We start from the raw sequence: 26,206 nt of genomic DNA on the forward strand, positions 1-26,206 counted from the left end.
GCCTCAAGGTCCTCATTCAGAGTCCTTTTGATTTTATTTCAGGCTGAATTCTAATACATTTGGCCATCTAGTTTCTCAGTGCACAGCAAATCAGAGGTAGCAAACTAGATAACAGAAAAGACAGAAAACTATTTATTATACTGAGAGCAGATGACCTAACCAAAAAAAGGAGATTAAAATACCACTGGAAGAAGGAATTTAAAAAAAAATCTTAGAATCAAAAATAAAATTAAAAAAGCGTAGCTGGCAAAGTTTTATCATTACAACTTTGGGACTCCTGGGTGGCTCCGTCAGTTAAATGTTTGACTCCTGACTTCAGCTCAGGTCATGATCTTGGGGTTGTGTAACCCCTGTAATGGGCTCGCTCTCAGTGGAAAGTCTGTTTCTCTCCTGTCTGTCTGTACCCCCAATGTGTGCACATGTGCTTGCTCTCTCTCAAATAAATCTTTAAAGAACATAGTGCAACATTAATATGGTACCTCATATAGTGGCTTCCATGGCACACTGAACTTTAAGTTCAAATAACGACCCTACGTTTTTAACCCTGGAGCTTCTGACTTGGTAGACATTCATACTGCATTCAACACTCCAAAGGTGATTCTGACGCACACTGTCTTAATAGTCTAAGGAAAGGTTATACTGTATTCAATATAATAGTTAAGAAATAAGTAAGAACTTATTATAACCTTTAAATGTGTTCAATAAAACTTGTTTTTAAAAAGTTTGGGCTGAGGTAATGTGGTATATTCACTCTGGTAGAACACTTCATCTTCCAAGAGGAGAGGGAGGGCTAAAGGACACACTACCAACAGCCAATTTTGGAACCATGCAAATATAATGAATATATGTAATGATAAGTGAAGTAGAACACTCAGTAAGGCATGAAATAAAGGCAGAAAATAAATGAAGTTAAAGTTATGCAAAGAAAAACAGCTCTAATTAAACTACAACAGTCTGGACAGAAAACTCCTCTCTACACAGTAGCATCTCCCAAACAAAATACTTAACACTTATACTCACCTTTCTGAAAAATCAGAATCTATAAATTCTCTAGCTCGTTTTCTATCACTAAAAAGAAAAAAAAAGATAGCATAAAAAGAACAGATATTTAAACACAATTTTATTTCACGAATAATTTATTGTAACCTGTCTAATTCCACAGCAAATACATCCAAACACAAAATCTAACAAATAGAAAAGATATGTTTTATCATAGGACCAAGAAATCACAACATAATAAATTTTACCACAGGACCAAAAAGATCACAATATAACAACACAGTCTGAAATGAGCTCAATGAAAACGGGAGAAAAATATTGCAGACTTAGAAAAGTCACAGAAGAGTATTAGTCACTACGGAATGACTGAGCAATCATTCCACCCCCAATATAAAGCACTGCTGGGGCTGAAAATATCCAAACCCAATCATCTCCAAAGTGGGCCAACACACCTGGCATGGGTTTGGCTTTCATGTTATAATCTCTCAAGGCTATGCAGAAATCCAAGGTAACTTTCAGATCCAATGTGGGATAAGAACTGAATAAAGGCCATGGAATTACAGTGACTGTGTCATTTCATCTCCTCTGATAGTGAAAAAATATGTATACATATGAAACTCTTCCGTCTCTAATGTGTGTGTGCGTGTGCATGTATGTATATATATGAACATGTATATGGCTTGAAACACTTTGCCGGGATTATTTCATCAATTCATTTAACATCTTGGAAATAGGAAAGCTCTTACACAACCAAGATTTACTGTCTGCTTGCTAGAACTCACAATCACAAGTCAAAGACAACTACCAGTATAGTATGCCACCACGGAAATGACTTCTCAAGTAAACAAATAAGGTTTGAATCCTTTATCTTACGCTTTTTCTCTTATGGAAAGATGAAAGGCTCAAATGATAAGGAGCAGAGAAAGGCTGGGTAAGGGTATTTTACAGGCAGAAATGAAACATCTGAAAGTTTGATACTAAAAGTGGTAAATAAGGAGCACAAGGGATACTGATTTAATTGTCCAGTGTCTGAAAAGGATCAAGAGAAAAACTCAGTAAAATTTTTAATATTTTGGCCTCTTTTTCCTAGTTCCTTTTATATCATGCTGGATTTCTATTTCTTCCATTTCTTCTCCTTTGGTTCTTTTCCTTAAGGAAACAAAAATTCACAGGGGGAAATTCTGAGTATAGCCAACATTCAATATGTAACTCTTTTCTTAAGTTTGCTAAAACAATATAAAATATAGAATTTGCATCTCCAAAGCAGTTAAATGTCATAATCACAAAAAAGTAGTCCTTTTTCAGAGCTGAAAAATCAGAAGATTCTGGTACAAATAACTGTATTGTTTTTCTCTACCTAAAAATGGTTGTTCCATAAATGATTTATATCTAAGACATAAAGTGAAATTAAAATAGGTAGTTTTAAAGGCAACACATTAGTTTCTAAGGACTAGGCTAATATAAAACAAGAATGGAAGACAACACAGTGAGAGAAAAAGATCATAGCTTCAGAAAAAGTTTTAAAAATGGTAACTTGCAACAACACTCTTACCCTGGGACCCAGCCGGTAGCTTCTGCTATGTGTGTCTGAGTAACCATTGTTGGTGCAGGGGTATATGGACTCCCAATCAGAACACTTCCTGAACTGGTTAGTCTCTGTGGTGTGCTTATAATCTATAAAGTTAGGACATAGAAAATAACATTCTTAGTTATTAAGAAATGCATATAGGCAGAAAATAATGTTGACTGCTAAGCTACATATAAGGAGAAAAACTCACTGCCAAAAATGCACTTAAGAGCAATCATCTAAAACATAAGCTTTCACTCACTTATATTCTATGATCTTAAAGAATTAGTAATTGAATACTGCCATGAGGTCACAATAGTGGTTTCAGCATATGAACAGCAATTTGGAAGAATTAAGGTGGCAACTAACAATGTTTTAAAAGTTAAAACCCAGAAAGCTGTCTTTGAAATTACAGAACCTAACTGCAGTTGAACTTGAGGTACCCAAACTAGGGCAAGAGTAAATCAGATCTTCATGTCCAAAATATACACAAAGGCATCATACAATTTGGATTATTGTAACAAATGCAATTTTATCTTCTTTTTTCAAGAGCATTTCCTCATGTCAATAAATATTCTTCACAGACATTTTGAAGATAGTGAAACATTTCATCATGTGGATTTGTTATCCCCTCCTGTTAGCTATATATGGATATTCAATTATCCAATATTATAAGCAATGCTGTGATGAACATTTTTGGACAACAATTTTGGCTTTAGTATCTATTTCCTAAGGACAGACTCTAGAAAGGTAATGGAACTAAGGATATAGACTTTTCAAAAAGCTTCTTGATAGGTGCTACCAAATTGCTGTCCAGGACTTCACTAATAAATAGACCATGTTTTTTCCAAAAATGTTTATAATAATTAGTACAAAAGACAATTTAGCATTCTACTAATATCTTTATAAGTACTTTTGTCAGAAAAGTAAGGGCAGGTCCAGTGAGTAGGGGTATTAATGCAACAGCATTGGCCCCACGTTGGTAACTGTTGAAGAATGAGCTGCTGGGCACACAGGGATTCTCTCTCTCTCTCTTTTTCTTCTTTCCAACCCCGAGGCACAGGACTGCCCTCAACTGGGCAACCCCAGAGCTTCAGATCTCCTAAAGGGAAGAGATTCTATTTTCGTATACTTTTGAAAATTTCTGTAACAGCAAGGTTTTGTTTAAGTACCAATTAAGAGAGAAAAGCATCTATGTGAGCTACATACAATTTTTAAATGACAGATCTTCAAATAAATAGTTCTATTTCTACTGTCTGATATAGGTCAAAATACTAATTTTTGTAGCCCTGATCAAATGAAACCTGTTTCTGCAGGCAGGTCTAATTCCAGTCATTAAGTTAGTTGCTAATTTGCTCCATAAGGCACAATGGGAAGGATTAATTTGCATTTCAAGCTTAGTTCAGCCTTCATTATCAAAGTTGCATCAACATTTATTCATTTACCAAATACTTAAGAACATTAGTTACCTTCGTTTGTGTATGGCATTCTGCCAATTTGGAGCTAGGGAGATATTACTATATACAAATGCCTAGGAAATAATTTTAGTAAGTTAATTCTATAGTTAAAAAAAAAAAAAAGACAATGAACACTGATAGATATCTGGAGAATTCTGATTCTCCACAATATTCCAGGGACTATTAAATGAGGAATTTAGAAGCTTACTTCATGAGGAAATATGAATACTGGATAATAGGTTTGTATCTCCTACCCTACTACACACCCATCTCTGCACCTCCATTTCAGTGAAAATCTTTAAGGGTAGATCAAATGTTTGCAGAGCCTAGCACAGTGCTAGGAGATATTCACAGGAAAGGCACAAGAAATATTTGATGAACTGAGACAGAAGACCCAGCTCTTAAAATGAAAAAAGTAGCTTCTCTGTTCACTAATATGCCAGAAGGACTACATAAAATCCAGTAAGAAAACACAATATAAAGGACATAGTTCTGGGACACCTGGGTGGCTCAGTGGGTTAAAGCCTCTGCCTTCAGCTCGGGTCATGATCCCAGGGTCCTGGGATCAAGCCCCATATCGGGCTCTCTGCTCAGCAGGGAGCCTGCTTCCTCTTTCTCTGCCTGCCTCTCTGCCTACTTGTGATCTATGTCAAATGAATAAATAAAATCTTAAAAAAAAAATAAAGGACATAGTTCTTACCAATCACTACATCACATGTTCATATGTCCTATAACATGCTGACCTTGAGGGTGAAGCTTAAGAAGGAAAATCTGAGTATTTGATCAGTTTCTGGTCTACTCTACTTCTAGAACAGGAGTCTCCACAAAGCAATTCTAATCAACCAAACTTACCCTTGAGACAGACTGCATTATTTGTGCAGTATTATTACTAAGTTCTTTTTCTGTATCTGTTATTAATAGCCTACAGGCTCAGTTTACCTGATTTAAAGGGCTTTGTAGAAAAAAAAAGATGAACAGAGGAAGGGAAATAGGACATAGGAAAAAGCTGGTTATTATTACTGAGAAAGGCTTTGGAAATGAACTGCTATGTTCTGGTTTATTTTTTCTTCCTCAGTGTCAGAATGTCAGCTGACATTCTTTGCTGATCTGACGGTGATTAGCAATATTCTGTTCTTTTCCCTTAGCCTAGTGCCTGCTATGCCCTCAATAGCACATATCCTCAATAAACATTTCCTGAATGAACTGGAGGGATGATATACTTCAACTACAAAGAGAAGTTAGAAGTTCATGTGAGATGCAATGAGTTCCTAAATTAGGACAATGACAGTGAACCTTAAACAAAATCAAAGAAAAGCCAACAGAACTTGATCAACCACTGAATACAGGAAAATTATATAGGTGATGAGTCAGATGTGTTTTATAAAACTGAAATTTAATTTTGAAATTCCAAATTGAAATTAGAGGTAAATTAGAGGTAATTACTATATTCAGTTGATCTGATAAAGAAAGTGAACATTTATTTTAAATTCCGGCACTTACCTTACCCCACCCCAAAGAAATCCTTAATTTAAATGTAATCATGAAGTTTTTTGACAACGGATTACAGCTGGGCTATGAAAATCATATAGTAATTGAACCTCATTCTGAAGGTTTTCTGCCTTCAATCAATATCTCTTACATACTACTGCCATCTACAGTAAGAACAGCCAAGAAATTGTTACAGCCTTGTATGGTAGCTACACTGGTGGTGAACTGCATGAAGTACAGAGTTGTCCAATCACTTTGCTGTATACCTGAAACTAATGTAACATTCTATGTCAATGATACTTCAATTAGAAAGCAAGCAAGCAAGCAAGCAAGCAAAGCCAAGAGAGCTTCTGTATTCTTTTTTTTTTTTTTAAGACTTTATTTATTTATTTGATAGAGAGAGATTACAAGCAGGCAGAGAGGCAGGCAGAGAGAGGAAGGGAAGCAGGCTCCCTGCTGAGCAGAGAGCCCGATGCGGGGCTCGATCCCAGGACTCTGGGATCATGACCTGAGCTGAAGGCAGAGGCTTTAACCCACCGAGGGTTTAAGCCACCGAGGTGCCCCAAGAGCTTCTGTATTCTAAAGGGAAAAAGAATCTATGTAATTATAAAGTATTACATTAAAGGATTTTATTATTTCACAAAATTTTAGTTTTACTATAAGAAACATGTACTTTTGAACCATCTTTAATAAAGATGGTTATGAGATTATATGACAAGATACCTTTAAGTAAAGAGCAAGTATTCCAAACTAAAACAGTTAAACTAGTTTCTATAAACACAGAAAACAACCTTTTTCTTAAGACTTTTTGAAATTTCTATCTACCATTAAGACCTGGCTAGAGACGTGAAATTTATAGGGCAAATAGAGAAAGACAACAGAGAGAAGCAGGTTTTAAAAAAGAAAAAGGTTTTATTCAAGGGTTTCCCAACTTAAAAAAAATGCTTTTAAATCACGGATGAGAGAGTGAAGGTGAGGGTACACTATTCAAAAGAAATAAAAGTAGAGAGAAATGGCTCTAACTGGGATTCTATAACAATTAGGAAGTCAAAAAGAAAGCTCTCATTTCTATCTAAGAACTGAGAACTGGAAAAAGCACCTCAGTATTAAGGACACAAATTAAGGTCTGGTTTAAAGAGGAACCCCAAATCTCCCTTCCTTCTTCTGACCCTTCTTTTGCTGTTTCTGAGGTTTGTAGTGATGAGGTAAGTAGTGTACAAGACTACTTTATCATTGTCAGAACTGAGGTATAACAGTAACTGCATGCACGGTAGCTCAAATTGACAACAGAAAGAAAAACTGTTTCCAAAAGAATTAGAGCCACAGCAGTATCCCTAAAATACTGACAGGAAATAGTCTCTTGAAACAGAAGACTGTGAGGGAGAAACTCTAAGAGTTCAGGGATGTTTATTTAATTTTGGTGTTTATATAATCACATTTCAAAATACAGACTTTAAAGTCAGGTGCCTTATCTCATTTACACCTACTTTTCAGTGGCTGGTGAGAAGCAAAAGCTTAGCAAATTGTTTGAAATATACCCTGAACTACCTTGAAATGGGGACACTTACCTGAACTTAAGTCTCCATGAGGTTTGGAGCTAGACTGCATTCTTCACATAGTTACAGTAAATTGTGAGAGATCTTTAGTTTGAATTCTGTAGGTAATTAACAGTCCTCAAATGATCAAGAAATGTCATGTCTTGAATGTCTTAAACTCTTGAAGATTTGCTGAAGCCACTTAAGTATGTTAAGATACATTTTTTCCTTAAATAATTCTGCATTTGACAGAGTCCACAGTACTGAGTATCACGGGCAAAATTTATCCTTCCTGCTCTATAGATGAGACCACACGAGCAACTAACAATGAAGAGTTACTGTTCAAGCGTTTACAAACTTTTGCTAAAGGTGGCGGAGACCATTATATTAAGTATAGTTTTCAGGGTAATTGCATGTCACTTTGTTTAAAAGTAAAGCTTTTCTGAAAGTGTTATATACTTCAAGCTCTAGCATAATTAATGGAATGCCTCCAGAGAAACAGTTAAATATTTTCCACTTTTCATTCATTATTTCTACTGCTAAAGATTGATAGCTCTGGATATAGATTAACTGCTGGGTCATATTCAATTTATATTAGAGTACACACAGCTTAGGGCAGTAAAGGTTATTTTATAAGGAAAAAAGGAGGAGAATATAAAACATAACAGATTTCTAATCAATTTAATCAAACTAAAAACAAGAGAAGCCTACCAAGCAAAAACCTTGATATTACATATCCAGAATCCAGACTCAATTACATGAAAATTAAACACTGAAGAACACAACCATCTTTCTTTTTCTCAAGACTTAATCAGATACATTCTGATGAAAGCAAAACTTCTTAAAAAAGTGCATAAGTTAAGAAGTGAACTGGAATTTTTGTTCAGCATCTTTAGTACAACTATCTTTTAAATTAGTCTTGCCTGAGCAAAATGTCAAATTCTAAGATTTGGTGGTTTTCTTACCATTTGGGGTCCAACATTCACATTTATTGGTCCTAAGGTTTTTGGTAAAATCTTTGTTGGTGAGTTGGTGCTGGAAACTGGAAATGCAACAAATGAAATGTTACCTGAAATGATATCAAAATATTAGGTTAATGTCCTGCAATATCAAGGTCCCCTTCTATCTATACATTCATGGTCCTAACCCCAGTTTTGTTTCAGTAATTTATAATTATTTTAATAATTAAGTTAAAAAAAGAAGCCTTACGGAAAAGCCATTCTAATGATTGCTTTTTTGTAGGGAATACAATTAGTTCTGCTAAATAGGAAAACTGTAAAATAAATGGTTCACTCTGCCTGACAATTAATTACTAAACTTTTAGTGGGTTTTTAGAGGAAAAAATATTTAGAGAATACATACTGCAAATCATAATTTATGTCAGAGTTGAGAAATCTAGTTAGATCTTTACCAGACATCATAGAACCAAAAAAAGTATGAAGTAGGTAGGAACTAAAATATCTATTAGAATTTATAGTATAATAGAAAATATTTACACTAAGAATTAACATGTTTGCAAATGAGTTGGTATTTAGAAAAAAATATGCTACCTAGTGATACTGAAAACAGTGAGATGTGCAGTGTTTTCAAGTGATATCAACACTTTAAATTTGAAATTAAGGTAGCTAAGTGCTACCCCAGAAATGAAACGTTAACTGATAACTTTCTGAACTGTGTCAACTACTTAACCACTCTGGACAAACTTCAGTTTATCAATGTTTTTCTTAATAATCTAATGTAACAAAGGAGATTACCCAAAAAGTATGTGAAAGAGATTCAATACTGAAACTCTGAGGGAAAGACGGCATTTAAGAGCAGGACAAGACCCCTCCTTCTCAGATGGCCCCCTTGAATCCCCAAGCACTTGCCCAGACTCCTTAATCCCCTTTTCTCACCTCCTGATTGTCAGCAAATACTCCTATTTCCTTCAGTGAGGAAATCAGGCCATCAGGCTATACTATAGCTTCTCTTCCCTGACCTGTGAACCTGTCTGCACCCTCACCTATTTTTACTTTTTTCTCTCTGAGTGGAAATTCTCATATAAATGATTTCTTTCATGTCTCTGCACGTCCTATCTTCTCAGGGGTCTCACTTATCAATTATCTACTGTCTCCTGCGTTTTCAACTGCACCATCAGCTCCTCCTCTTCAGTTTCTTTCTGCCTATTTGCGCTGTATCATTTTCCCTCAATACCCACACTCAACAAGGTCTAATAGCCAAATCTGTTTCTCCTTCATGTTCTTGGTATATGATTGAGTCTTGGTAGATGATCATTACCATCCCAGTGACCCAGTCCAGAAATAATCAATCCCCTCCTCATTCAACAGACCACCGTATCCTATTTATCTCCTTACTCTGGCTCCTTTATGCGGCTGGCACTTGTTTAATTTGAAATGTTATCAAAGCTGATTCGAACACACTTACCGTCTAACTCAGTGATTCACTATTGTGGCTGTGCAATGGAATTATCTGGGACTCAATAAAAAATACCAATGCCTCAGTCCCACCCCCAGAGCTGCTGATAAAACTGGTCGGGAGCGAACGTGGGCATCAGACCGCTGAAAGTTCTCCAGAAGGTTCCAACGTGCAGCCAGGGCTGAGCACTACCACTCTATCTGGAAATGCTACTTCAAATAGTTTTGCTAGCCCCTCCACAAATCTGTAACAAACCAGTCTTTCAACTAGGGAAAACTGTTCTGGACACTCCCCTACTTTAGGCCTTCAAAGATTCCACAACACTTTCAATGCCTCCCTCAGATTCCTCAACATGGCACAACAGCTTCTATCTAGAGATCTCACTTTGCCTCCCTTCCCAGCTTCATCTTCAGCTACTCTCTCCACTCCAATCAGGTTAAATACTTTGCAATTCCAGAAAGGCCCTAGCTCAACCACTCCAGTTTGGGCACACACCTTTCCTTCTGTTGGAAGTCTCTCTCTCCTGGGGCTACTTTTACTGCCTAGCACTTCAAAATGGCATTCCATACCATTTTCTAAGTCATTACTGTGTGCCAGAGTCTGTTCTAGAGGCTTCCCATATATACATCATCTTGCTAGTGCTTAGGAGAATAGAATAAAATGTATTATTACTGTCTCCATTTTACACATTTAGAAACTGAGACAGAATGAAGTTAAAGAATGTGTACAACATGCCAGAGATAAGAGAGGGCCACAGCCCTACCTCCCAAGCCTCTGCTCTGTGTGGTGCCACCTCCCCTTACAAGCTGTTCCCAGCCTCTGTGGTCTAGTTCCTGGATGCCCTTCTTCTGACTTTTTCATAAAACCTATGATCATTTGCTTGTTCTAGCTATCATTTACATAGTTTTAAGTGGGCTATGTCTCTCAGCTTTGTATCCTAGCGCCTGGTTTAGTTCCTGGCACAGAATAGGCACACAGAAATATAAAACTGATTAGCATAGATTGGAGCTATTACCTTTTCTAATCTAGATGCCATATTTCCTGTAATGTGGTGTAAACTGTATTTTTTTGTTACATTTTAACTGGTGCCATAACTTATACTGAGTCTGAAATAAATTTAAATGCTAGGTCTTTTATTATTTTGAACCACCAGAATATCAAATAAAGTTTCCTTCCTCTGTAACCATGAAGATGATTTTTGTTTTTATATAACACACATATCTTACCAATTGCTAAAGATAAAAGTTATTATCAAACTTCCCAAATATGGTTATTCACCTATTTAAGAATTCACCCTAACTGGAGAATAATTATCTATGATTCTAGGGTGAAGGAGAACAGCTATGTAATTGATAGACATGTGCCATTAACTCAGCCCTAGGCAGGACAGGCACGTGAGGAAGAGCTCAGCCCTGCAAAAGTCTGGCTCTCAGATTTTTTTTTTTTTAATTGAAGTACAGCTGACATATAGTATTATATTAGTTTCAGGAGTACAACATAGGGATTTGACAGTTACATATATTACAAAATGCTTATCATGGTAAGAGCAGCTACTATCTGTCACCACACAACATTATTACAGTATTATTGACTTAATGTTCTCTATGCTGTATGTTACAACCCTGTGACTTATTTTATAACTGGAAGTTTATACTTCTTAGTACCTTTCACCTATTTCATCTATCCCCAGACCCCCTCCCTTCTGGAAACCACTGGTTTGTTCTTTTACTTATGAATCTGTTTCTGCTTTTCTTTGTTCATTTAGTTTTTAACATTCCACATGTAAGTTAAACCATCTGGTATTTGTCTTCTCAGATGGTTTTTAAAAATGACTTTAGTGATGCTGAATGTTTAAGATGAGATCACTTCTGATAAACTGTTAAAGCAAAAATCAAAAACCGGCAAAAAGCAGTGAACAAGAAACACAAAAAAGACAAATTAAGGTTAGGGAACAGATTGACTCTGATTTTAAACCTGACACTAGAGGAAAATTAAGAATATAAAACTCAGGTCAAAACAAAATGAAAGGGATGCCTGGGTGGCTCAGTTGGTTGAGCAGCTGCCTTCGGCTCAGGTCATGATCCCAGGGTACTGGGATCGAGTCCCACATCGGGCTCCTTGCTCAGCAGGGAGCCGGCTTCTCTCTCTGCCTCTGCCTGCCGCTCTGTCTGCCTGTGCTCACTCTCTCTGACAAATAAATAAATAAAATCTTTAAAAAAAAAAAAAAACAAAATGAAAAACATCATTAAACCCAGATCTGCCATGCCAGTTAATACCAAAAGAATTTAGAGGGAACTTAATAAATTTGACAAATTGATTCTAAAGTGCATCTGGAAGAGTAAAGGCAGAGAACAGCCAAGAAATTTTTTAAAAAAAGGAATAACAGGGAAGAGGGGAACTTTAGCCTACCTAGATTTCAAAATTATTACACAGCTGACGTGTTGGAAATAATGTGATATTGCTAAGAAGCAAATAAAAAAAGTGACAAAACAGAAATTAAAGTCCAGAAATTACTTCTTGTATATACAAAAATGTTATATATGGCAAAGGCAGCATTTCAAATCAATGTGGGAAAGGGCGGATTACTTAATAAAATGTTCTTGGTTGTATATCTGAAAAATAACACACTGTACATCAGCTGCACTTCAATTAAAAAAAAAAAAAAGACACACCAGAAGAAATGTTTCTGAGATAAGAAACTGTCCACTTGGGTAAAAGAAACCTTGGATTTCAATTTCTCATCTTGTACAAAAATCAATTCCCGAGAGACCAAATATTTACACATAAAAATTAAAGACATAATGCCTGGGTGGCTCAGTTGGTTAAGCATCTGCCTTCAGCTCAGGTCATGATCTCAGAGTCTTGGGAGAGAGTCCTGCATAAAGCTCTCTGCTCATGGGGAAGCCTGCTTCTCTCCCTATCCCTCTCCCTCTGCTCCTCCCCCCTGCTGATGTGCTCGCACATGCTCTCTCTCAAATTAGTAAAATCTTAAAAAAAAATTAAAGTATTAAAAGAAGGGTAATAATAGTTTTTGTAATTTGGGGATGAAGAAGCCCTTCTGAGCATGTTATAGAATTTAGAAATCTTAAGTGAAAAGAGACTGACAGATGGGACTATCAAAAAATAAATGTTTCCTAAATAGCAAAAGACCTAATGTACTTGAGACAAACCTCAGACTTGGTAAACAAATTTGCAACACATACGTCATTAGATTACTATCCTGAAAAACTTTTATTTACTTAACTTCCCACTTCTGAGTCAATAACAGTAAAAATACCTCAATACAAAAATAAGCTGAGGCCATGAAGAAACCTAAATGTCAATAATCACATGAAAAGATGCTTGATTTTAATTTTTAAAAAAATTACACTTTTAAAAAAAAGAAACAATTTCATGTACCAGGCTGATAAAGATTAATAAGTCTGATAACATCCCGAGTTGGTAAAAATGTGGCATAATGGGTGCATTTACAAAATACTTACTTGGCACCTACTAGATGTTAAGTACTAAGCTAAGCACTTATGTGTACTTGGTGCAAGGGACACTGTCCCCTGCACTCAAGCAGCTAACACGTTGTTGGTGGGAGGGATATTGGACAGTTTTTTTGGAGGGCAGACAATGTAACTAAAGAGGAGTAATGGGTCTGGTCTCTTAGAGGACATCATTTTAAATAAGTGCTTTAAAAACAATAATACACATTTTAAAGTCTCTTTCCACTTCAACAAATGTCCTTTCAACTGCTCTCCATTGCCTAAGTGGCAAGCTGATCCCTGGCCTCTGCATCAGCATCACAATTAATTCCCAATAATGGGAAGACCCTCTCAGCAGCAATTCCTCTGCTGGATATGTATCCTAATAAACTAAGCAGATAAGAACAGTTATACATGTCGTAGAACTACAACATTATAGATAAAGGCAAAAACCTAGAAACAATTTAAATGTATAAACGTCTTTTGGTACATGTGTATGATGGAATATTACATAGTTCCTAAAACAGAATTGTAAGGACACATTAGCCATGGAAAAATGTTCCCATTTTACGAGGCTATGATTAGTATGACTCCCTTTACCTAAAAACTACATACTCATAAGTTATATAAAGCATAAAAAGTATGGCAAGATAAACAACAAATGTAAGAGAGGTTAGCTCTGGTGAGAGTTTGGGGAAATGTTTTACTTGTTTCATACTTATTCATTACTTGAAAAAACATCTTATGAACATGCATATTTTATAATTTAAAAAGTTACTGCCATTCTGGAGGGAAAAGAGAGAGGGAGGGAGGAAGGGAAATAGCATGAGATTCAGTCACAGTTATTGAAACAAGATAAAAATCTATAAATGAGGTATTTGTGTTTTATAATTAGTAAAAATGAGATCTGCTTTGGAAGCAATAATTTTGTTTAAGATGAGAAATTGAAATCCAAGGTTTTTTAGATTTCAATAATTATAATACCCAGAAATAAAAGCTTTGCATTTAGACAATTGTTTACTTTCATCAAATCAACTAGGTTCAACAGCAGAAACAGAACTTTTTTGACTCAAAAAGACATATTTAAATCGGTTATAAATATCCAGTATCCCAACATTTCAGCCAGGTTAAGAGAAGTAAACCAAACCAAGTGTAAAGAATTTTTCCTAAGTACCTGGCCTTAATTCATAGCTCCTTGGCAACAGGGGCTTGATACTGTCCAGAAGCCAATTCCTGGCAGTTGGTGTATTTATTAAAAACAAAAATTTAAAGACCTGCCTGGATTTGGGATTTGGCAATTCCCTGCACTAACTAAATGAGATCAATCACCTGGGGAAGTGGCTTGGAAAAAGAGCTAAAAACTTAGCCAAATCTTGGCACAGGCACACAATTTTGGCTCAAAATTTTATTTCAATTTTCTGAGTAATTAGAATCCTTCTGTTTTCCATTAGAATTGTCTAGACACCAAAGATTTCTTTCACTCATAATTCTTAAAGGGGTTCCTGTTCCAGTTAGTCACCTTCAATATGTCCAATTAAAATAAAAAATTCAGTGAAATAACTGTGGTTTGTCTATATGATGCCAATGTAAGTTATTTTTTCACAGTACTTTCTGGAAAAAAAATTTTTTTTTGGCCTGAATTAATTTTTGGAAAAACCTTCACCCAAGCCTATTGTCACATCCTCCTAGAAGAACCAAATTAATAACTTACTCTAAGAAAGTGTATACCTATTTAATGGGTTTATAAATATCTCAAATCAGAAATAGTGGTATATCCATACACATACACGGTCCCACTCCAAAAGAAAAGCTAGCCTTCAGCCCTAAATAGTTAAGAGAATGACCTAGTTTGTGGTGGTGTAGGTGTTTGTCAAAGTCATATCATGCTAGGCTAAAGGGGTTAGGCTCTACTACATGCAAATTATACCTTGATTAAAAAAAAAAAGGGAAAAAGTGACCTAGGCAATTTCATCCTTACTATTAAGAGGTTAATTACAGATTATATAATCCTTTTGCTTTCTTCCCTCAGATATTTACTTACCTTATTCCCTAGCTTCCTTCTAGTGTCTGGCTTGGTCATCACATCAGATGCCTGACCATTCTATATAAGCACTTCTAATTTACTATGATTCTTCAGCAGAGTGCTTATCTCTATGTGATATATGGCCTATGAATATTTACTTGCTTAGGTGATGATGATGATTTATTTATTTCTTTATTCTGATTTCCCCTCCTGCTTCTGAGTGCTTGGTTCTTGCCCTGCTGTTTTAAATGCCATGACTGGTAGCCAGCTTGCCCCCTCCCCTGGGTGACAGAGATGTCTTCACGCTAAAGAGCAGACAGGTCACACATATGCACTAAGCTCTAGGACTTGGTCAGTGTAGAAAGAGCTCTTTCAAGGAATACTGCTCCAGTGACCATTTCCAAATACATCATCAGCTGGGAGAACCAATCTGCTAACCCTAAATCACTTGTGTGTGTGTGTGTGTGTGTGTGTGTGTGTGTGTGTGTTCCCATGATAGAAAAGGCAAGAGAAATCCAAATCTAGAAGGAAGAATGAAGGCCTCTTGCTTACTTGGCCCCCAGATGTAGCCAACGGAGGTTTCCCACTGCCCAAGTCAAAAGGCCTTTCTAAGTCCTGAGACTGCCAGCTTGCAAAGAGATCTTGCTAGATACTTTATTCTCAACATTATTTTATTCTCAACACTAAGAAAGTCCTCATTTGCTCTGTGTCCATTTCCATTCCTTTGATGTGCTTCCAAACTAGGTCCTCCAGAATGAAGGCTTCTCAACCAGCCACTGGAGAGTTGCCCTGACAACCCATCCACACATTTATCCAAGGCAGCCACACAGACTCAGGGACAAGAGGACCAACCGTGTTTTAATAACATACCAGACACTAAACCTTTCACTTCACAAAGGACAAGAGGGGGAACTCACCAGTAATCCCTAGGTACTGGCTGTGAGTAAAAGCACCTTCTAGGCTGAATGTGAATCAAGAGCTAGATAGAAAATCAGCAAGACTACAGGAGTGTTTACACAAAGGGCCAATCATCTACATTTAAAATGGGAATGGACTAAATCTGTAATGAGATGTCTAGTTTCTTCCCCTACCCAAGAAATGAGGCCAGCACCATCTAAAATGCTGTGACCAAGCCTACACACACACACACACACATACACACACACACACACCCCACACAGACATTCACTGTTTGGAACCTTCAAATGCCTTAGGTCCTTGTGCGAATGAAGTTTTTTTCTTAATTTTTAATTTTTTATGATGTTATGTTAGTCACCATACAGTACACATCATTAATTTTTGATGCAGTGTTCCAAGATTCATTGTTTGCGTATAACACCCAGTGCTCCATGCAATAAGTGCCCTCCTTAATACCCACCAACAGGCTCTTCTAACCTCCCATCCTCTCCCCTCTAAAACCCTCAGTTTGTTTCTCAGAGTCCACAGTCTCTCATGGTTCGTCTCCCCTCTGATTTCCCCCAATTCGTTTTTCCTTTCCTTCTCCTAATGTCCTCCATGCTATTCCTTATGCTTCACAAATAAGTGAAAGCATATGATGATTGACTTTCTCTGCTTGACTTATTTCACTCCTCCAGTCCTGTCCATGTTGATGCAAAAGTTGAGTACTTCTCCTTTCTGATGGCTGAGTAATATTCCACTGTGTATAGGGACCACATCTTCTTTATCCATTTGTCTGCTGAAGGGCATCTCGGCTCCTCCTACAGTTTAGCAATTGTGGACATTGCTGCTATGAACACTGGGGTGCATATGGCCCTTCTTTTCACTATATCTGTATCTTTGGGGTGATTATTATCTGTCCACAGCCCACCCACTCCCAGAATTTAAGTTCTGTAAGGACAGAGGCACTTCATTATCTCATCCACTGCTGTATCTCCAGCACCTAGCACACCCTGCCTGAGACATAGCAAAGTTCAACAAATATTGTTGCATGAAAATGAATACATGAATGAATACATGAATGTCTGGATGGAAGCATACGATACAAATTCCAAATTCGTGAGACAAATGAAACACGAGTATATTGTGAAAACTACGTCTCCTTCTATCTCCAGCCACCACCTAATTATTCCCTTCCCTACTGATGTCTACTGGTGCCAGGTTGTATATAAACTTCCAGAAAGATTCTAACATAAACATATATGCATAAATGTCCTTTTTTCCTTCACATACAGCTGAATACTATATTAGTTTGCATGTTGCTTTTTCCCCATTTAATAATACTGTATCTATCTTAGATGTCTTTCCATACCTGTATATGTACTTTTGCCTCAATATTACTTTGTTAACCACACAGTATTACTTTTTATGGATCTACATGTTTATTTATCAATCCCTTAGTAACGGAAAAGCTTTTAATAATACAAACATTAATAAAATCTTTTATTACTACAAATACTACTGTAATGATTATTCATGTCTTTACACATACTGGTTGTACCAAATGACTGCACCAATTCACCCTCCATACAGAAATGTATAAAAATAAAAAAAATGCATAAAAATGTCCATTTCTATGTATCCTTACCACTCAGTGTGTTAATCAAATTTTGTCAACTTTTAGGTTAAAAATGGTTCTTGTTTCATTTTGGTTCTAATTTATTATAATGAATAAGGCTGACATGTTTTATTTAAAAATCGTCTAAATTTTTCCTGAAAATATGCCCACCTTTCTGTTGACTGCTGGTGATTTTTTTACTGGTAGACTCTCTTTAAATATTGAAAAAATAAGTATATTCTTTGTTATGCCTGATGCAAATATTTTCCCCAATTTGACATCTGCCTTTTACTTTTATATATGATTTTTTTTTGCATATTTTTAAAGAATGTAGTGGGGTTGTTTTTTGTTCTTTTTTTAAGAAAGAGAGTGAGAGAGTGGGGAGGGCAGGGGCAGAGGGAGAGAGAAAATCCTAAGTGGGCTCCACACCCAGCACAGAGCCCAAGGCAGGGCTCAATTCCACAACCCTGAGATCCTGACCACAACCGACATCAAGAGTCAGATGCTTAACTGACTTAGCCACCCAAATGTCCCAAGAATGTAGTCAATTTTATACTAATTCCTTTTTTGTGTGATTTTTGTGTCATATACAAGAAGGTCTGTAAGTATGTTTAAAAATAAAAATGAAGGGGCGCCTGGGTGGTTCTGTTGGTTAAAGCCTCTGCCTTCGGCTCAGGTCGTGATCTCAGGGTCCTGGGATCGAGCCCCGCATCGGGCTCTCTGCTCAGCGGGGAGCCTGCTTCCCCCTCTCTCTCCGCCTGCCTCTCTGCCTACTTGGGATCTCTGTCTGTCAAGTAAATAAATAAAATCTTAAAAGAAAAAAAAATTAAAAAAAAAATGAAGGTCTGAGTAACTACAAAGTTTATCTTTATTTCCCTCCTTAGAGGTGTGTGTTATATACAGACATGTTACATTTTACTTACCTTACAGGTTTGCTATTTCCAATTGGCTATACTGTTCTTTAAAAATTTAGTTATATACTAAGATTGTATTAAACATCCCCTGTGTTTTCTTATAATACATTCATGCCTTCATTTAAAATTTAACATCCTTGACATCTGGAATTTATCTGATGTGAGAAATAAAACATACAATATTTTCCCCTCAGATGGTTATATTTTAAAAAATATGTTTTATTTATTGGGGTACCTAGGTGGCTCAGTCAGTTATGCATCTGCCTTCAGCTCAGGTCACAATACCAGGGTCCTAGGATCAAGCCCCACATGGGCTCCACACTCTGTGGAGAGTCTGCTTCTCCCTCTCCCTCTGCTGCTCCCCCTGCTTGTGCTCACTCTCTGTCAAATAAATGAATGAAATCTTTTTTTTTTAATGAATGAAATCTTTAAAAAATATATCTTATTTATTTGAAAAAGAGAGAGTGTGCATATGCACAAGCACACAGGAAGGGGCAGAGGGAAGAGGGGCAAGCAGACTCCTGAACATGGGGCTCCAGCCCAGGACCCTGAGATCAGGAGGTGAGCTAAAGGCAGAGGCTTAACTGATTGAGCCATCTAGGTACCCCCTCTCCTCAGATAGCTATTTTTTTAAAGATATTATTTATTTGACAGAGAAGGACACAGAGAAAGGGAACACAAGCAGGGGGAGTGGGAGAGGGAGAAGCAGGCTCCCCACTGAGCAGGGTTCCCAATGCAGGGCTCAATCGCAGGACCCTGGGATCATGACCTGAGCTGAAGGCAGATGCTTAACTGACTGAGCCACCTAGGTGCCCCTCAGATGGCTATTTTTAATGAATAATCTACTCTCCCTCCCCCATGCTGCCATGAAATGTTACCTTGATCATTTGCTTATTTGGGTCAATTTACTGATGTTCTATTCTGCTCCACAGATCTGCCTATTTATGGGACAGTATCACATGCTTTTATTTCATTCCTGATTAACATTTCCACCAGAGGATAAGCAGAGTCAGAACAGGAGTGTCACGCATTTTTCCTTTCTGTATTACCTTTTTAACTATTTGTTAATAAGTGTTGTAAAAGACTATCAACTGGTTTCACATAAACTAATAATGAGGTCAATTCTAGAATAGGTCAATTCATTTTGCAAGGAAAAAAGATTCTACACCTTAAAACTGTATTTCTAATTTCAGCCAGTCATCTAGAAAGCAATGTATGTCACTGAAGAGTGGACTAGAACAGAAACAATATTTATCACCTTTATTTGACAAATAACTCAGGCCCAATAATTCAATGCACTATCTTTATAAGTAAAACACATTAATAACACATAATTAATTTGAAAAATGGCAACATATCCAACTGGAAATGCCAAGATATGTAAAACAGAGTCTATCTACATAACCATAACCGCAGCATCGTTACAAATGGGAGATGTGAGAAACAGAAGACAAAAGTTCCTAATATTGGTGCCTGGGTAGCTCAGTTGGTTAAGGATCGAGCCCTGAGCCGGGCTCCATCCCAGGGTCCTGGGATCGAGCCCTGAGCCAAGCTCCCTGCTCAGAGAGGAGCCTGCTTCTCTCTCTCCCTCTGCCCGCTGCACCCACCCCTCACTTGTGCTGTCTTGCTCTTTCTCTCAAATGAATAAATGAAATCTTTATTTATTTATTTAAAGATTTTATTTATTTATTTGACAGACAGAGATCACAAGTAGGCAGAGAGGCAGGCAGAGAGAGGAGAAAGCAGGCTCTCCAGGGAGCAGGGAGCCCGATGCGGGGCTCGATCCCAGGACCCTGGGATCATGACCTGAGCCGAAGGCAGAGGCTTTAACCCACTGAGCCATCCAGGCGCCCCTGAAATCTTTTTTTAAAAAATTCCTAATATCTCCTAAGTTTAATGGTTCAAGTGGCCTCTAGAACCTACCCCTCCATATTTGGTTCTACAAGGGAATTCAAGCAGTCTATAGTACATAGGTAAGGACAGAAGATCTGAAATGCAAATACCTACATATCATAGGCATGGAAGAAAAGCTTAGCTGTTTTTGTAGCTGTCAGAACACAGGACTTCTAGGATCCCCCAAAAGGACCACCTAACCAGGATCTTTCCATGAACCAAAGAAAGGCTTTCCATGAACCAAATCAAGAACCTTGAAATGGCCACAGGAAACAAGCTCTTAGCTCTAAGGGTCAATAAATCTGTCCTGTCAGTCTTTCCTACATACTTTCCCTGGAGGATCAAATCTGTTCTCTTGGCTTTGATAAGCATTTTTACATGGAGGACACCTTTTAAAACAATTAACTAGCTCCTTGTTTCTTTGGTATCTAAAACCATAAATGCCCTGGATTCTTCACTTTGAAAGGAGAAAAAAACTTCCTTTCTTCATCTTCCTGAATATCAGAATTTAAACCATGCCTCTTCATTTCTTAAATGAACTCCTTAATTCAAGCTCTGGCATCTGGAATATTATAGTTGTTTTCATTTAGTTCATCAAACCTCAAAGCTAAAAGATCTTAGAAATCATTTAATCCATTCTCAGTAGGTTTTCTTTATAGGACCTTTCCTTTCAATATTTTTAAAATGACTGTCCAAAAACACGTCTCACCTATAGGTTTGATTCTATCACTTTTTACACTGGCTTCTTCATCTTTAGTTAAAACATGTCATTTGTCCTTTTTCTATTATCTTGCTCAGTAAAGGAAATCTGTAAATAAATTTCTCATTTCTCTTCTACCTGTTTAATTAGAATTTCCCATTTTTTGGACAATGTATCTTCTGATTAATACTTGAATTAGTTTACCATATGGCCTCAGACAACTTGGCTCTTCCAATCCTTTATAGTAATTTTTCCCAAATGGGCCTGGTTTTAAGCTGTAAAGGGGTGGGGGTGTGGCAGGGATGTAGTGTCACTCTTATTCAAAATGCACATTCCTTGGCTTCACTCAACATCCAAAGACTCAAAAACTAGGTGGGAATGCCTATTTTTAACAAGTGCCTCAGATGATTCTTATGATCAGTCAAGACTGGGAAAGACTGCTTCAGGGTCCCTTTTTCTCTTGGTTCAAGTTAAGGAAGTAATGGAGTAAAGTAGACTCTTTCCGTTACACTTAATCTCTTTCCAAAAAAAATTTAAAAAGAATGGGCTGAGTGACCCTTATTTCTTCAGTCTCTTGTTTTTACATGTTACATCTTTTCAGTATTTAGCCTACATTCAAACCCTACTTCCAGCACCATCACCACAGACAGTACACCCACCAGATGGCACACAGACACCATGTGCACGCCTAGTAAAAGAGTGAACGGATGGGAGCACATTTTATCTTGTACCAACAGCCGCTGAATGGCTAGAGTAGATCAAGGCAGCTGGGTGCAACAAGAAAGATCAGAATTTATGAGTATTAGAATATCCAAGTGCACCTAATTAGAAATCATCCTCATGAAGAAGTCCACGACCTCTCTAACATGGTAATCTGTTCCAGACTGTGTTAGTAAATAATTCATTTAAAATTTATAGTGAAGGAGTGCCTGGATGGCTCAGTCAGTTAAGTGTCTGCCTTTGGCTCAGGTCATGATCCCAGGGTCCTTGGATTGAGTCCCGCATTGGACTTCCTGATCGGCGGGGAGCCTGCTTCTCCCTCTCCCTTTGCTGCTCCCCCTGCTTGTGTTCTCTCATATGTGGGCTCTCTCTCTCAAATAAGTAAATAAAATCTTTATGAAAAAATTTAGTCAGGAGAAATATTTTTCCAATATTTATAAAAGATGGCAAATGACTACAGATAGACCTACAATTTAAAAGTTGCATTCTTAAATTTAAAACTTTACGACACTTAAACTCAAAAAGATCAAAGACTACCCATGAATCAGAGTTTCAAAGCACTTTTTTTCCCTAGAAAATTAGAAAGGGGATCACTGAATTCCATAATACCATACTCAAAACTGTAATGATCAATATTCTTATTTCAACAATATGTTCCATTTGAAAGCTATAATGAGAAGCTACATCGAAATCATATTTTGAAGAGCAAGAAATCTTAAAGTTAGACATCAACAGCAACAAAAAGCTTTTAATTAAAACCTAATCCATTAAAAGATTTTTCAAAAAAAAAAGATTTTGCAAACTTTTATACCTAAGTTTCCTGGGTCTACTTGACACATAGTAAGTGGTCAGCAAGTAGTCTCTTCATTTTTATCAGAGAAATTGCCAAGAGAGTAACTAACTTTGTACCGTAAGTGAGCAAAGTGCCAAAAACCAAGCTCCTAATGATGGTCTCCAGCTTTAGAGTCAAGATCCAAAAGTTCATTTATAAACTGGTTGCTTGAAACTTGGTAGAAAGAAGTAATGCTGTTATTATATGACAGGTTCCTAGATCCTCTAGCAAGAGTTAACTCATAATATACTTAAAGCCCAATACTCATACTATTTTATCTGCTCCTAAACAATGTAAAAGATTTTATTTTCAGAAAAATATAGGCATCAGGCAATCTTCCCTCTGACCTCCACCTCAGAAATGAGATATTTTCAGGTTGCTGCGGTTCCTAGTCGTACACATATATACACAAGGCAAAGAGAATGTCTACATTAGTCACTCTCTGGGTGTTCTAACCTGGAAAACAATGAACAGGTAAGGCTTAGATGCCCACAGACCTCAGTTTTGTATTAAAGAGTTCATATATACAATGGAGAACTATAGGTACCCTACTCTGAAAGTCTTTCAGTGTATTAGTCTTAATTTGAAGGGTTAACAGTCTCAAAGATTTCTGTATTGTTGTTGCTGATGCTATTATATACTCAACTGTCATGCCTACATTTATAATCATGACACATATTTTTGGTAACTACAATCTAGGATGATGTCATAGTTATATATCACATGTGGGGCCATCAACTTTTTTTTTAGGGCTGTTTATTTCATCAAACTTACATATACTTTGAAAAAATTATAAAAATTTTTACTTTAGTCAGACCTATAGTTTGTAAATCCACTTTTTTTTTTTTTTTTGGAGGGGTAGGGAGAGAAGGAGAGAATCTTTAGCAGGCTCTATGCCTGATGCTGGGCTCCATCTCACAACCCTGAGATCATGACCTGAGCCAAAATCAAGAGTCAGACACTTTACCAACTGAGCCACCCAGGCACTCTTATAAATCCATTTTAAACTCCATGTAAGTTACTTTACTTACCTTAAAAAGAAAAAAAACCCTTCAACGGCTACCTATTCCTATTCCTTAAAAAAGAAAAATGCATGAAGATCAATTTTAGAATCTTAATGTAATCTTAAGTAAAACAGTGATCTGAAAAGCTTCAAAATCTCTAAATACTGTCATTATGTGAAGCAAAGAAAATTTTCTGGGAAGCCCCCAGATCCCAGTTAAGAGCAAGAGAAATTTTTAATAATCTTGAATGTTGGTATCTTTTTAGACCAATTAAACATTTAGAAAACCATTTAATATTTGCTCCTTACACAAATTTTGAACTATGGTTTACAGAATTTTTTTGGCTGTCATCTATTCTTACTAATTTTACAGTGTAGGGTATCGTGAATTTTTACTACATGCCTTATATGTGAAAGATCCGGTGCTCAGCACTGGTTTTTCAAGAGCAAACTTTAAGAAATGCATAAAATTGTAATGTGTATAAATGCACACTATTCAACAGCATAGAACTTCTCTTTGTTACTTGTAAAAGGAAAGGTTTTTACTTGTTATGAATTCCACAAATTTAAAAACTATTTTTTTTAATTTGACTGATTTCATTAACATGTGTATTGCCTCCAAGCTCTTCCTTTGCTACTTTTTTCCAGCAAATAAACATTCTTCTCTGTCCATTAGCAATCAATCCAAGTTTACTATCTTTCTTTTAAGAGGTTCATTTCAATTAAACTAAAAATATTTCTCTTCCATTTCTTATTCAAAGATCTTTTTGGAATAAGTCCTATGCTTCTCACTGAAGATAAAACTATATGCAAATAATGTTTCATAATGCAATTTCATTTTGAGCCTTAGTACCTATTGTGCAATTACAAACTTTTGCAACCTAAGTATTCCTTATGTATTTTATAATGGGTAGGCTTTTTTCCAAATATTCTGTAGGATTTAATGACCATTTTTTCCATAACTTACATGCACTAAAATTAACTTTCTCACATTTCCATAATTATATTAATTTTAAAGATTTTTTTAAAAAGTCTTTCCAAAAGGTATGTTACTCTACTGATTCTCAAATTCTAAGTATAAAAGAAAAAATTTTAAATGACTAAGTTTTATTTATTCCCTGATTAAGTCAGATTTATGACCTCCCCTCCCCATTCCAGCTACTGTGAATTTCGAATAAAACCACCTCAATTGTAACAGAAGAAACATCTGTTGCTTTTTTCTTCATCAGAGCTTTCCTAACTGAAAGAAAGGCTCTCTGCCTGACCTCCTCTCTCACTCCCCCTCCCCACCCACACTAAGTTCCTTAAAACTCCTTTTTAAGTAAATGTCTTATTTAAAATGTTACTGTATCTACTTAAAATGTCATAACATTGTAGAAATATTCACTTCCTTATTAAAATTCAAAGAATGAGTAACTCTTAAATACATCCAAAAACAAGAGCTGTGACTGCTAGAATATTAATTGTAACTGAAATGCAGACTTTCCAGAGTATATTTGAAGTGATCAACTCAATCAAGTTGTCACACATTCCAGGCTCACTCACTATTATTTAGGGTTAAGATTTTCTTCATTGGTTCCAGATTCATGTAGGATCTTGCATGGTATATTTTCTTTGCCAATCCAACACTAACATAATGGCAGTCACTACCCCAAGAGGCAGACACCAAATGGTGCCACCCACACTCTCACACTGTGCCTCATAATAAACCATAAAGCAGTGGAATGCACCGGCCCCTTTATGAGCAAACAATGCCCGAGCTTCATTAGAATACAGCTGACATTTTCAAAGCACAAATACTTTTAAGAAAAATGTACTAGAAAAAAAAGGAATGAAACAGCTATAAAAACTGAAATATCTTTTTAAGTGTCAGGTTTACTTCAAAGATCCTGAGGAAGCATATTTTGCTGTTGACAATTTCAAAGTTTTCACAAATAAAAAAAATGTATAGTTAAGGGCAAAGCTTATTTTATTAACTACTGGAAAGAAATGAAAGTAAAAACTATCATTTGAATTGCATTCACAAGTAATAACTATGAAGTATCTTCAAAATTATTCATTTCCTCAACTGCTTTCCTAGTTCTTGAAAGAGGAAAGCTGAGCTCTAGAATTACTTTCACATTTTAATTGATTTATATAAGTTACTAAGTGATAAAGTAAGCTTACTCTACCCCTCCCCCCCACCCAACCCAACCCCCATACCCTGTAGTTTTCCTGTCTGCAAGAAGCAAGGACGTCTTGAATTCAGCGTGCTCTTGGCTATTTATCAACTTAAAATTGCTGCTGCTGGAAGAATATAAAATAAACGCGGTAAAAACTCACCCAGCAGTAAGAAACAAAATGATCTCTCTTACCTGGTTTAAAGAAGCATGCCTCTCACTGCAGTACCAACAACACTCTACAGTCTTTGTTACCATTCAGTGGAAACTTGAGACTGTGTCAGACATAAGTAATCGAGCTCAGAAAAGCTCAATTTAAAATACTTCTCAATAAAACTAAAAAGATGCTCAAGAAAACTGTTTAAGTAACTGGCTTTCAAAAGACATATGAATTCTGTCTAATGCAACAAAGATCGTTCAAAAGAAACTAGAAGTGTAAGTCTTAAGAGATGAAGGGGCTTTTTTAATGTGTAGACTCTTATTTTCTTATTAAATTAAAGGTTTTAAAAATATGCT

The 26,206-nt window shown here is 36.5% G+C and overlaps 1 protein-coding gene across 6 annotated transcripts in view; it reads right to left on the reverse strand.

The window, feature by feature from the left end:
• The window catches only part of TFDP2 (transcription factor Dp-2), a 166,213-nt gene that overhangs the window by 37,803 nt on the left and 102,204 nt on the right, over positions 1-26,206 (reverse strand). The window contains exons 1-4 of one of the 6 annotated variants that reach the window (XM_080822595.1): positions 25,734-25,817; positions 8,012-8,115; positions 2,552-2,673; positions 1,021-1,068 (exon numbers count right to left, since the gene is read on the reverse strand). In XM_080822595.1, the coding sequence (XP_080678721.1) occupies positions 1,021-1,068; positions 2,552-2,673; positions 8,012-8,014 (173 nt within the window). In that variant the 5' untranslated portion in view covers positions 8,015-8,115; positions 25,734-25,817. Of the gene's footprint in view, positions 1-1,020; positions 1,069-2,551; positions 2,674-8,011; positions 8,116-25,733; positions 25,958-26,206 lie in introns of those variants that run through there. The other 5 variants (XM_080822592.1, XM_080822593.1, XM_080822591.1 and 2 more) reach the window with 5 other exon arrangements.

The sequence above is a fragment of the Martes martes genome (assembly GCF_963455335.1).
Source record: "Martes martes genome assembly, chromosome: 1".
Lineage (NCBI taxonomy): Eukaryota > Metazoa > Chordata > Mammalia > Carnivora > Mustelidae > Martes > Martes martes.